At 52.1% G+C, this 13,077-nt stretch overlaps 1 protein-coding gene across 3 annotated transcripts in view; it reads left to right on the top strand.

The window, feature by feature from the left end:
• Positions 1–9,935, top strand: part of GRIPAP1 (GRIP1 associated protein 1) — a 22,238-nt gene extending 12,303 nt beyond the window's left edge. For 2 of the 3 annotated variants that reach the window (XM_005864519.2, XM_005864520.2), the window contains 12 exons: positions 670–765; positions 1,025–1,237; positions 1,361–1,474; positions 3,153–3,230; positions 3,323–3,418; positions 3,543–3,599; positions 3,703–3,802; positions 5,728–5,858; positions 7,202–7,324; positions 7,453–7,546; positions 8,383–8,537; positions 9,356–9,935. In XM_005864519.2, coding sequence (XP_005864581.1) covers positions 670–765; positions 1,025–1,237; positions 1,361–1,474; positions 3,153–3,230; positions 3,323–3,418; positions 3,543–3,599; positions 3,703–3,802; positions 5,728–5,858; positions 7,202–7,324; positions 7,453–7,546; positions 8,383–8,537; positions 9,356–9,448 — 1,350 coding nt within the window. In that variant the 3' untranslated portion in view covers positions 9,449–9,935. The other variant, XM_005864518.2, reaches the window with a different exon arrangement.
• The last annotated feature ends 3,142 nt before the right edge of the window (positions 9,936–13,077 follow it).

Here is a 13,077-nt window from a genome sequence, read left to right as displayed (position 1 = left end):
ATATATATTCCTTTATTGAAAGGAAGGGAGAAGGAGAGAGAGATAGAAACATCAATGATGAGAGAGAATCATTGTTCAGCTGCCTCCTGCACGCCCCCTACTGGGGATGGAGCCCGCAACCCAGGCATGTGCCCTTGGCTGGAATCGAACCTGGGACCCTTCAGTCCACAGGCTGACGCTCTATCCACTGAGCCGAGCCGGCTAGGGCGGGACAATGGCTTCTGATCCATCACTAATGACCCAGGTTCTGTCTACATTGCTATTCTGCCATCTTCGACAAAAGACTATCTTGGCATCCAAGATGCTTGCTCAAGCTCACCTGCCATCATGTTTGTATTTCATCTGAAAGGAAGGAGGAAAGGGAGAAGGGCCCAGCATGGTCCTTCCCTTTACAACCTATATTATACTCACCACTTTTAATTCTGTGGCTGCACCTCATTGTGAGGGAGGCAGGGAAACATCAGCTAGACCACCATGTGCCCAACCACAAAGTCTGTTGTTAGGGAAGTAAGGGAGAATGAATACTGGAAAGCAGCTAGCAGTCTGTCCTGTTTCTCATGTAGAAATGCAGAGGACAATGCTCACTTTACAGGGTTTAGGGAGAGGTTCTACTGGAAGTGCCTACCTCTTGGGGGCTCTTTATCAAACACCCCCTTTGTCCCACATTAGGAGTCATTACGGGCCAATAGTCGGCTGCTGGAACAACTTCAAGAAATCAGTCAGGAGAAGGAACAATTGACCCAGGAACTACAGGATGCTCGGAAGGTGGGCACCTCTGGGAAGACTGCAAGAGGAGGGATTAGCCTGGTTCATGGGGATGGGGCAGGTGATGTGGCCCAACTCATGGGGAAAGGAAGGGATGGAAAGTGACCAGTTCCATGAGGATGGGTGAGTAACAGCCAGTTCTGTGGGGCTGGGGGAGAGGTGGAGTTTGGCTTGTTCCTTGGGCCCGAGGAGCGGGTAGTGGGCCTTCTTAGGAAGGATGTTGACTGACATCCTCCTGCTCCACCTTCCTGGTCCCCAGAGTGCTGAGAAGCGGAAGGCCATGCTGGATGAGCTGGCAATAGAGACGCTGCAGGAGAAGTCCCAGCACAAGGAAGAGCTAGGAGCTGTCCGACTTCGGCATGAGAAGGAGGTGCTGGGGGTGCGGGCCCGTTATGAGCGCGAGCTCCGTGAGCTGCATGAGGACAAGAAGCGGCAGGAGGAGGAGCTCCGTGCCCAGATCCGAGAGGAGAAGGTGAGTGGGTAGATGATGATGCACATGCACCTTTCAAATAGGAGGAACATAGCACTGCTGATGGTGTGGGTGAGGTGCCCACTCCTCCACCTACCTGGCCCATGACAGTCTGTCCTCTCCCAGGCCCGCACTCGGGAACTGGAGAGTCTCCAGCAGACAGTGGAAGAGCTTCAAGCTCAGGTACACTCTATGGATGGAGCCAAGGGCTGGTTTGAACGGCGCCTGAAGGAGGCTGAGGTGAGTTGGGGCCTGGTGAATGAGGCACAGGGCCTGGTCGGGGTACATGAGAAACCAGGGAACAAGGAGTGGTCAGGCCTTGGAACTTTCTGAGATGCCCTGGCTCACTAGCACAGCCTAGTGGAGAGCATCAGGCAATGGCCATCAATAAGGCAGAATGTTGCCCTAGCTGGTTTGGCTCAGTGGATAGAGTGTCGGCCTAAAGACTGAAGGGTCCCAGGTTCAATTCTGGTCAAGGGCACATGCCCGGGTTGCAGGCTTGATCCCCAGTAGGGGGCGTGCAGGAGGCAGCTGATCAATGATTCTCGCTCATCATTGATGTTTCTGTCTCTCCCTCTCCTTTCCCTTCTGAAATCAATAAAAATATATATATTAAAAAAAAAAGAATAGCCTAACTGGTTTGGCTCAGTGGATAGAGCGTCGGCCTGTGGACTGAAGGATCCTAGGTTTGATTCCGGTCAAGGGCATGTACCTTGGTTGCGGGCACGTCCCCAGTGGGGAATGTGCAGGAGGCCGCTGATCGATGTTTCTCTCTCATTGATGTTTCTGACTCTCTATCCCTCTCCCTTCCTCTCTGTAAAAAATCAATAAAAAATATATGTTTAAAAAAGAATAGAAATATATTTTAAAAAACATAGGGCAGAATGTCAGATCTGCACATTTGAAAAGGCACCTTTTCTGAAATCATACTTCTGTCAGGAAATTATTGTAATATACTCATTTTGTTCAAACAAAAGCTTTTACTGCCGTTTTCTGGCAAACTCATCATAATGCATGAGCAACAGTGTCACAGAGCCGGGAGGAACAAAACTGCTGGAGCCAGTCATTTGCCTGGGATTGAGTCCTGGCCGGGCCACTTTCTAGATGTGTGACCTTGGCCAAGTTTTCTGACTTCTTTGTGGCCTATATTCCTCATCAGTAAAAAAGGGATAACAATAACACCTACTGAGTATTCTGGGGAGTATGTAAAATGAGTTAACATATGTAAAATCCTTCCAACATTCTTGGCTTGCAGTAATGCTGTGTTGTGTGTGTGTGTGTGTGTGTGTATTTCAGAGAGAGGAAGGGAGAGGGAGAAAGGGATAGAAACATCAGTGATGAGAACCATAGATTGGCTGGCTCCTGCACGCCCCCTAGTGGGAATCTAGCCCATAACCCGGGCATGTGCACAGACTGGGAATCGAACTGTGTCCTCCTGGTTCATGGGTCCATGCTCAACCACTGAACCACACCGGCCGGGCTTATTAAATAAAATGTAAATGCAAATGTCAGTCTTGGATGTGAACAGTACAGCTCTAGGCGTGACACTTCTGTGTACTGCCTAGAGCAGCCGTGGGCAAACTATGGCCCGCGGGCCGGATCCAGCCCGTTTGAAATGAATAAAACTAAAAAAAAAAAAAAGACCGTACCCTTTTATGTAATGATGTTTACTTTGAATTTATATTAGTTCACACAAACACTCCATCCATGCTTTTGTTCCGGCCCTCCGGTCCAGTTTAAGAACCCATTGTGACCCTTGAGTCAAAAAGTTTGCCCACCCCTGGCCTAGAGGCACACAGTGTTCCCTGCAGGAGTGTCTTTTCTGTGTATCTGGGGCTCCCTGTTGTAGTCCCTCACAGGTGTCACTGGGTGTGGTGGCCTCTGGAGTTCACAGCCAGACCTGGGACTTGTCTTGTAGGAATCGCTGCAGCAGCAGCAGCAGGAACAAGAGGACGCCCTGAAGCAGTGTCAGGGGCAGCACGCCAAGGAGCTGAAGGTGCCTATTGCATGGTGGCATTCCTCTCCGGGGAGGGAGAGGCTCTGGGACTGTCTCCCAAGTTGAGGCCTGAGCTGCTCTCTGCTTTACAGAACAAGGAAGAGGAACTACAGGGTGTTCTGAATCAGCTCCAGCAGGCCCAGGAGGAGCGTGACTCCCACCTGAAGACCATCAGCAACCTGAAGCAGGTCGCTGTTTCCTCTATGGTCCCCAGATGCACCCCAGGCCTCAGCTTGCAGTCATGGGGCAGGGAGTGAGCACAGTGCATGCAGCCCTTCCGGCACGACCAGCCATACTTTCTCTATCACGCAGGAGGTGAAGGACACCGTGGATGGACAGCGCATCCTGGAGAAGAAGGGCAGTGCTGCGGTATGACGGGGAGGTGTCCCAGCACAGCCCCTCCTGCTGTGCATCCCCCCACCGGTGGCCCTGCTGGGCCTCAACCCCCATCTTTCCCCCTGTTCCCCCAAAGCTCAAGGACCTCAAGCGGCAGCTGCACCTGGAGAGGAAACGGGCGGATAAGCTGCAGGAGCGGCTGCAGGACATTCTCACCAACAGCAAGAACCGTTCCGGTAAGGGATGCACACCTCGGGAGGCTGAGGCCAGGGCGGCAGGGCTTGGGCCTGAAGGCCGAGCTGCTTCTCGTACCTCACTCTTGAACTTGGTCTGTTTTCCTTCTTCTCTGTGCCTGCCTCTCTGTGTTTATCTTTCTCTGCATTATCTCTTTCTGTAGTCTCCATCTCTCTCTTTGCTGTATCTCTTCTCTGTTTCTGTCTCTCTGCCTCCTCGCGTCATCTCTCTGTATCTGCCTTTCTCTCTGCGTTCTTTTTCTAGTTCTCTCCTTTCCTCCTCCCGCCTTTTTCTTTTTTGTCTCCCTTTATCTCTTTGTCTCTTTCTCTCTGTCTATATCTCTATCACCCTGCTTCCCCCACATGTGTACTCCCGCACCTCATCCAGTGTCTCTAAATCACTTATATGCATCCTCTCATCTATAAATATGGACTGTCCAGCCGGCGTGGCTCAGTGGTTGAGCAATGACCTATGAACCAAGAGGCGGTTCTATTCCCAGTCAGGGCACATGCCCAGATTGCAGGTTGCAGGCTTGATCCCCAGTGGGGGGTGTGCAGGAGACAGCCAATAGATGTTTCTATCTCTCTCTCCCTCTCCTTTCCTCTCTGAAATCAATTAAAATGTATGTTATGTATGTATGCATGTATAAATATGGACTGAGCCTCCAAGCCCATGATCAGGGTCCCCGATAGGAAAGCCTACAAGTCTTGGTCCTCCAGGAACTCCAAGCTGAGCTAGGGGGACAGGGGGACAGACTCACAATCAGACAGCAACACTGTGGTGTGATCATTATGCAGCTAAAGTCCATGTTATTTCTGCCACTTAAGCCAGAAGATGCATCAACAAAAAAGAAACTATTTGAGTTGCTTTGGACTTTTTTTTTTTTAAGAAAGAAATGGCCTATAAATATGTTTAAATAAATAAATAAGATGCATTGATAGCTCTGGTGCAGCTCCCATATCACAGGCTTGGAGAAAACTGGCTCCCTGTCCCGTCACAGCCATCCTGCTCTTGCTGGAGATGCTGGGGGTATGGCGTCAGCCCCCCCATCCTGATACCTTGCAGCAGCTGCAGGCTGGAGGCCTAAGCACAGTGGCCCTGTTTTCAGTGACGCGGCAAAAATGAGTGTCTCTCACACTAAATCAATGTCTCTCCTAGACACTCTGTCTCCTGAAGTAACCTCTTTTTATAGAAGAGGAGTTTGCTTTCTGTTTTGTTACAGATTAATGTATGAATCAACAAACATTCTGGGCGTGTGCTATGCATTCTCCTTGTTTGTTAGATGGAATTCAGACTTAGATGCCTGGCTATGGGAATTCTCTCCATCATTTCCTCTGTTTCTGCTCTGATTCGTGTCCTTGTCCAGGGTCTCTGCCTCTGTCATCTGCTCCAGCTTGCTGTCTCTCAGGTTTTCTCTCTGCATGTGGGTGTTCCCCTGTGCCCTCTCCAGCTGTCTGTACCCTGAGTCTGAGTGCGTATGCCACTTTTATGCCTGTGCCGCATCACCAACTTTCTCCCCATTTTTTAAAATATATATATTTTTATTTCAGAGAGAGAGGGAGACAGAGACAGAAACATCAATGATGAGAGACAATCATGGATCGGCTGCCTCCTGCACGCCCCACACTGGGGATCGAGCCCGCAACCTGGGCATGTGCCCTGCCCGGAAATCGAACTCTGATCTCCTGGTTCATAGGTCGACGCTTAGGGCTTTCTCCCCATTTCTTCACCTTTGTTTCTGGTGCGCGTGGCTTTGCCAAGAGAGGCAACTCCCTTTTCTGATTCTGCCTCTCCTTATCTTTCTGTCTGCCTGAGTATCTTTTTGCATTTTTCCATCTCATCAAATCGATTTCTGCCTCTTCCTGCCAGTCGCTGCCCTGGGGACCTAGGGGATTGAAGCTCAGGTTTCTCTTCCCTCTCTGCCCAGGCCTCGAGGAGCTGGTTCTCTCAGAAATGAACTCACCAAGCCGGACCCAGACTGGGGACAGCAGTAGCGTCTCCTCCTTCAGTTACCGAGAGATCTTGCGTGAGAAGGAGAGCTCGACCATTCCAGCCAGGGTAAGGGGCAAGGAAGAGCCTACAGATCCAGCTGCTCCTACCCAAATTCTGGGGCCCTCCTTTTCCCCTTCACTGCAACCACCTCTTACTCTGGGCCCAGCACATCCATTTCCTTGTCAACCTTTCCCCAAGTTCACTAACTTCGATTCAGATTGCTAAGTAGGGAACAGGCAAATTATTCTCTTTAAGACCCTCTGTTTCATCTTCTGTGAGTTAATGCTGCCTTTCCTGGTGCCATTAACATAAGTGGTTCATAGTAGGTGCATCATCCATGCAGTAAGTCCCTTTTTCCTATTCATAATTATCACTTGTTATTGTGGTCTATTATGTCAGCTTCCTTGCCAGCTACTTTTATTTGGAAATAATTTTTTATTATTCCATATGTGTACGATAGAGAAAAATTTAAAACACACAAGCAATTATTTTATTAAATATATTTTATTGATTTCAGAGAGGAAGGAAAAAGGAGAGAGAGAAACATCAATGATGAGAGAGAATCATTGATTGGCTGCCTCCTTCGTGTCCCCTACTGGGGAATAAGCCTGCAACCCAGACATGTGCCCTGATGGGGATTCGAACCGTGACCTTCTAGTTCATAGGTCAATGCTCAACCACTGAGCCACACCAGCTGGGCACAAGCAATATTTTAAAAAATAAATCCAAAGCAATCACATCTTCACCACTATAAATCATTAGTTCATACCCTTCCGGGTCTCTTTCTCTCTCTTTTTTTTTTAAGCCTAAATGAGATTATAAGTAACCTGTTTTTGTTCAGCTGGTCTCTAACCCTCCCAATTTGGTCAATTTTTCATCTCATCTAATACTTTGACCTGAATCAGATTTCTCTAGTTGGCTCCAAAATGTCCTTTATTGCTGGTGTTCTGTAAACCAGCATTTTGTTTCAGAGCATATGTTGCATCTGGTTGCTTTGTGTGCCTTAAGTGTCTTGAATTTCGTCTGGTCCCTTTTTATGATTCCAACCTGTAGAAAAGACCAGCCCAGTTGAGCTGCAGAAAGTATTCCGCCTTTTGGATGTTCCTGCTGGCTTTGTGGTGATAGCATTCCGCTGGTTCCTCTCTCCCCTGGTGGTCCTGTCAACGGGAATTTAGGTCACATGTGCTGCAGGTGCTCCCTTCACGCTCTCCATCAGGCTATGATGAGTCTCCCCTTTAGGTAGAGGGGCATCCAGAGTCTCTGAGGGTGCTGAGGTTTACCTGCAGCCCTGGGTGCAGAAACCCCCACACACACCCCCGACCCTGGGCCTGGTTCTCATTCTCAGCCCTGATCCTGTCTGGGGCGCGGCACTGAGCCCAGGCTGTCCTCTCCCCTCCTCTTCCTTGCAGTCCTTATCCAGCAGCCCTCAGGCCCAGCCCCCGAGACCAGCGGAATTGTCAGATGAGGAAGTAGCTGAGCTCTTTCAGCGCCTGGCAGAAACACAGCAGGAGAAATGGATGCTAGAGGAGAAGGTGCAGTCTGCCTGCTTGTCCCTACATGGCCAGGAGGCGGGACAGGGGTGGTTGATGTTTGGCCGGCCCCTCCTCATGTGGGAACATGCACAGTCCAGGGTCTGAGGTGGGCGGGGTCCACCCCACAGGTGAAGCACCTGGAGGTGAGCAGCGCCTCTATGGCAGAGGACCTCTGCAGGAAGAGCGCCATCATTGAGACCTACGTCATGGACAGCCGGATCGGTCAGTGCCCCCTCCCCAGCCCTCACCACTCATGCAGCCTCTCACCTGCTCCCTCCTTCCCCACTGTCCAGTGCCGAGGCTTCTCTCCTCTCCTCTTGGAACCAAGCAAAGTCACTGACAAGACCACAGCCGGCGGAGGCGAGAGCAGGGCAGGGCCCATACCTGTGTGTTTTTCTTTCTGTTCCCTTATCTTGGCTCCTCCCTCTTCTCCGGGTCTCTGTCATCTCTCCACTCTCCTTTCTCTAGTGTGTCTCTGCCCCTTTTCTCCTTTCTTCTCCCTGTGTCTCTTGCTCTTCTCTCTCCCCCTTCTCTCTTCTTTGTGCCCCATTCCCCCTTCACCTTGTCACATTGTTCCTGTCTATATTGTTCCATCTCCAGAAATTTTCTTTCTCTGTATGTGTATCCCTTTGGGTCCTTATCTCTTCCTCACCTTTCTCCTCCTCCTCTCCTCTTCCTCCCCTCTCCTGTCTCCTCTTCCTCCTCCTCCCCCGCCTTGTTTCTTTTGCTCCTTTCTTTCAAACCTTCTTCTCTCCTGTTTTTTTCTTATGAATCGGAATAATACCGACTGACATGTGCCGAGAGCGAACTGTGCTCTGTGCTTCACAGGTAGTCATGTACATTTTTCCAGCTCCATGACTTACTTAGTATGCCCATTTCTCAGAGCTGTGCAGTTAGTGACAGCCGGGGTTCATGTGGCTGAGCCTCTGCCCCCTATATGGTATGGCTTGTCCCCCCTTCCTCCCCCCGCCCCCCGTTCTCTGTTTCCCTCTTTTCTGCTCTGGCCATTTCTCCTCTGGCTCTGCTGAGGGGGTGGCTCTCAGCCTGGGCCCTTGCAGATGTGTCCGTGGCAGCAGGCCACACAGACCGCAGCGGGCTGGGCAGTGTCCTGAGAGACCTAGTGAAGCCAGGTGACGAGAACCTTCGGGAGATGAACAAGAAGCTACAGAACATGTTGGAGGAGCAGCTCACCAAGAATATGCATCTGCATAAGGCGAGTGTGGCCTACAGCCTGCCCATCTGTCCATGCAGCCATCCAACTCCCTTAGGTCATCTGCCAGCCCCCCGCCCCATCCACCAACCATTCCTTCATCCTCATCTTCGCATTCTCCATTCAACTTGTTATTGTCAGTTTATTTGTTCACTCTTCCCTCTGTCCTTGCATCCATTCACTCATCCATTCATACCACACAGTCAACTTAACTCTCCCATCGATCCCCCTGCTATTAGTTCATCTGCTTCCCATTCATCTAATCATCAGCCCCATGTCTTTCCACCCATTTCCTGACTTCCTGCTCTCTTTCTTGCCTGCTCATCAGTCACCCCTTATCTTAACTTTTACCCACACACCCAGCAACCTGCCTGCCTACCTGTTGTCCTCCATCTGTCCTTTGGATAGTTCATTTGTCCTGTTTGATTGCCGTGGATCCCCCATGTGTCTACCTACACGTCCACTTGCCCATCCTACCACCCAAATATTTACTCCATCTCTGGGCAAGTCAAAAGGAATGCAGACCTGGCACCTGCTTCTGAGAAGCAAGCTCATCATTTACTAGAAAGAAGGTGGCCAGGGTGGGGGTTATATCCTCCAGCATATCAAGCACAGCAGGCAATCCCATATCCATACCCCAGCTCCAGAGCTTCCACACCCTCACACATCCACCTTTCCTGAGTCCAGCCCACTGCTGGGGGCCCTGTGAACTTCTCCAAACACCTTTTTGTCCCAGGCATTGCTTAATGAGGTAAGAAGGAAGACACCCCAGGCTTCCCCTGCCACCTTCTCTGGCCCCTGATGGCTTGTTTGTTTCTTAGGACATGGAAGTTCTGTCCCAGGAAATTGTGCGGCTCAGCAAGGAGTGCGTGGGGTCTCCTGAGCCAGACCTACAACCAGGAGAATCCAGCTAAAGACCTGCAGGCTGCCTCCACTCCCACCCTTTCTCTCCCCTCCCCCTGAACACTATTCATTTGGGCTAAAGTGGGGAAATGGGGGCTGGCACCAAAATCAAATAGGTTGGGACACTGGACATTAAAGGGGCTGGAGGCCTGATGGCTGGTTGGTAGTGACCCTGTCTTAGGACAGTGGTCCCTGGGGAGTGAGGACCCTGAGGGGAGTGGCAGGGGTTCCCAGGGGCATTTGCCTTCATCTCTGCATGAGTTCTCCCTCCCAGAGACCAACTATTTTTTATTTTATTTTATTTTTAATTTATGTCTGGAAGCCTGGCTACTCTGCATTTGGGATTGGGGATGTTGGGTGGGGTGTGGTCCATGTTCAACATTCTAGAAACGTGTGTGTGTGCACGCGCGCGTGCGTGTGTGCGTGTGCGTGTGCGTGTGTGTGTGTAAAGGTTGTGCAGCCAAAATACCATCTGGCCAGACGGGCCCATGCACTGACTGTCTGCTCTCATTCTTTCCAACCAGTAGGAGGGATGTACTGGGGGGCGGGGGGTGAGGTCACACCACTAGAATGGGGGGGAAGTCTCTGGCCACAACTTTACTCTCCTTCCCCCACCCTCACCCAGCCTGTCTCCAGTTACTGTGGACTAGCCCCTCAAACTGAATGGAACAGAAATATCTGCAGATATATATGTGAATAGATGTGTATGGCATGTAGGTCTGGATTAGTAAACAGATGGGAGGATGGGTAAGTAGATGAACTGATGGGTAAATAAGTAGAAGGTTGGATGATGGATAGACTGGGCAGTAAATGGACAGATGGATAAATAGGTGATTGGATGAATAAATGGATTGGTAGGTGAATAGGTAGAGGATGGGCAGGTGGGGATTGTAAGTGGACAGATGGATGGCTAGGGGAATATCTGCATGGACGAGTGGGCAGATCAATGAATGAGCTAATGAATGGGAAGAGAAAGTAGATGAATAAATAATGGGGGGAGCGGGGGATTACATATGGGTAGTTCGGTGAATCATTAGGTAGTTGGAGTAAATATACAAATGGGTGGGTGGGTGGAGGGATGGAGAAATGGACAGATCAGGAGTGTGATGAGCTAGGAAGTGGAGGTAAATTGAAAGGCTAAAATTGGCCCTGCATTACTGCTCCCCAGCACCACACACCTTGAATTACTAAAAAGGAGGCCTCTGTGTGCCATGCCCTGTGCATCCCCTTTCGCATCACTCCATTAATGGTCCCAACAACACTGTCGAGTTGGGGTAACTCCACCTGACAGCTGAGAAAACAATGCAAGTCACTTGCTCAAGGACACAGCAAGTCAGCAAAGCTGGGGTTTGAACCCATCCTGCCAGAGGCACTTGGTACCTAGTGCTCTTGCCACAGCAGCAGAGCCCTCTAAGGGAGGAGGCGTGATCTGAGGCTCCTGGATGTGGACAGATGGATACTGCCCCTCAAAGTGGGCCTGCCTGGGAAAGAAGCTGGTATGGGGTGGGACTTCACACTTGTCCCCATCTGCACTCTTCCCTTCCCCCCTCCCCCACCATGTGACATTCAAAACCAGGAGGATGGTGCTCCGGTCCCAGCAGTCTTGGTTAACCCATGCCCCCCCACCCCAGCAGCTTTGGGGGTCTGGCGATCTAGAGAAATGCCCCCCACCAGTCCTCCATCCACACCTTCTCCAGCCTTGGGGGGCAGGGAGGGGACACAGCGCTGCATCATTCCCCGTGGCACTCCGCTCTAAGGCCATTAACAGACGCCTCCCCATCGATCGCATCTGCTAAGTGCTGCTGATTCAGACGGGTGGGGGTGGGGTCCCCTAGGGGCAGGGGGGTAGGAGCTGGGCAGGGAGAGGGGGAGTCCAGGAAGGAGGTGGGGAGAACTGGCAAAGCTCCCTACCACCCCCATTTTCCAGATGACGCGACTGAGGCCCAACCAGCTTTATAGGAGGCGGAGTCTCCCCAGGGTCCCTCTCAGGCGGTCCTAGGGGAGGGGGCTCTGGGAGCCACGAGGCCCCTCCCTGCCTCGCCATCTCCCGGCAAGCTCAGAGGGGCGGGGAGAGAGAGCCAGAGGAGGAGGAGAACTCGGGCAGCTCTGCAGAGGGGGGCAGGAGCTCCGGTGTTTGGTACCCCCAGCCCCTCCGCTGTTGCCGTTTGCTGCAGTGGGGACACAGGTGAGGTCGGCCCTGTGGGTAGTGGGAGGGGGCCACTAACAGCGCTGTCCTTGCCCTTCCCTGGTCCAGCTCCCACGCCCTAGCCCATCCTGGGACAGTCCCCCTGGGTCCTGCTGGACCTCGTCCTTGCAGAGCCTCCTTCCAGGGACCCAGCCCCCTCCCCTGTCTGTGCTGCCTTCTCTCCCAGGCCTGGCTGTGGCTGCTTCTCCTCCTCCTGCAGCCGCTGCTGCTACTGCTGCTGCCCAACGCACACCACCAGCCCCTCGGGGTGTGGTTTCCCCAGACCAGCCCCCAATAGTGGGACGCAGCCTTATCTTGGCTTCCCTCATCAGCCTCCTGCAAGGCCCAGCAGCCCCCCTTCCTGGAGACACACCCAACTCCCTTTCAACATCCCACTCCAATTTCCAACCCATTTTGGGGAGAACCCCCCTTTCTTCTTGGTCTTTTTCAATCCTCTGGGTCTGTGTCCAACTTCCTTCCAATTGAGCCCAGCCCCTTGGGGTTCCCCGGGCCCCTTTCCTGTCCCTGGAACTCCTGAGAGTGGAGCAGGCTTTCTCAGTCCCCCAAGATACCCCTCTCCCCCAGACACCCCTCAGCCTCTGAAAAATAACCTTGCCCTTTCTCTACCCCGTGAGACACCCCACTCCCTTCTCCAGCCCCACTAGGAGCCCCACCTCTCCTTCCTTCCCCAAACTCCTGTAGAATGTAGACACCCCCCTCAGGCTATTCTTGGCAGCTCTAGGCACTCCCAAGACACCTCTCAGCCTCTTTACAACCTCCTGGCTCTATAGACATCCCTCAGGTGCACCAACCCCTTTCCTAGATCCAAGAAGGGATTTCAACCCCCTTCTCTTTTCCCAGAAGTCTTCAGGGTGTGGACCACCCTCCTCACCTTTCTCACCACCACCCCCTAGCCTAGAACTCCCCTCCAGACCCTGATCTCAGCCTCTTCAAACACTTCTGGTCCTATTTCTACCCCCCAGAATGCCCCAATCCCCTCTCCAACGCAGCTAAAGAGGTCTAGCCCCTTCTTCCATCAGAACTGAGTGTAGACAGCTCCCGTGTTTCTTGCCCCCCACTAGATACCCTCAGATATCTCAGGCACACGCTGACCCCTCTAGAATCATCTCAGTCTCTAAACGCTCCCTCAGATCCTTCTCTGTCCCTCCAGACGCCCCTTCTCTGCTCCTTTCTATGTCCCCTAGCCCCTTCTCAGTCCCTCAAGACATCTGTCTGGTCCCTCCCAGGCCCTCTAAATGCCCTCCAAGCCCCTGCCCCTGTCTCTAATTCTTCCTCCAGTTTCCTCTTGGCCTCTCTAGACATCCCCAGTTTCCTTGTGTGAGTGGCCCCGGGCCCCTCCAAGCCCCCACCATCCTGGAGACAGCCACATTCTCCTAAAGGCCAGCCCCCCAAGTCTCCGAGGGCCTGGGGCCCGCGGCAGGAGGGGGGCAGGCG

Source organism: Myotis brandtii, unplaced genomic scaffold (genome assembly GCF_000412655.1).
Source record: "Myotis brandtii unplaced genomic scaffold, ASM41265v1 scaffold1875, whole genome shotgun sequence".
In the NCBI taxonomy this organism is placed as follows: Eukaryota; Metazoa; Chordata; class Mammalia; order Chiroptera; family Vespertilionidae; genus Myotis; species Myotis brandtii.
The sequence above is the reverse complement of the archived record's forward strand: the minus strand, read 5'-3'. Positions and strand labels throughout refer to the sequence as shown.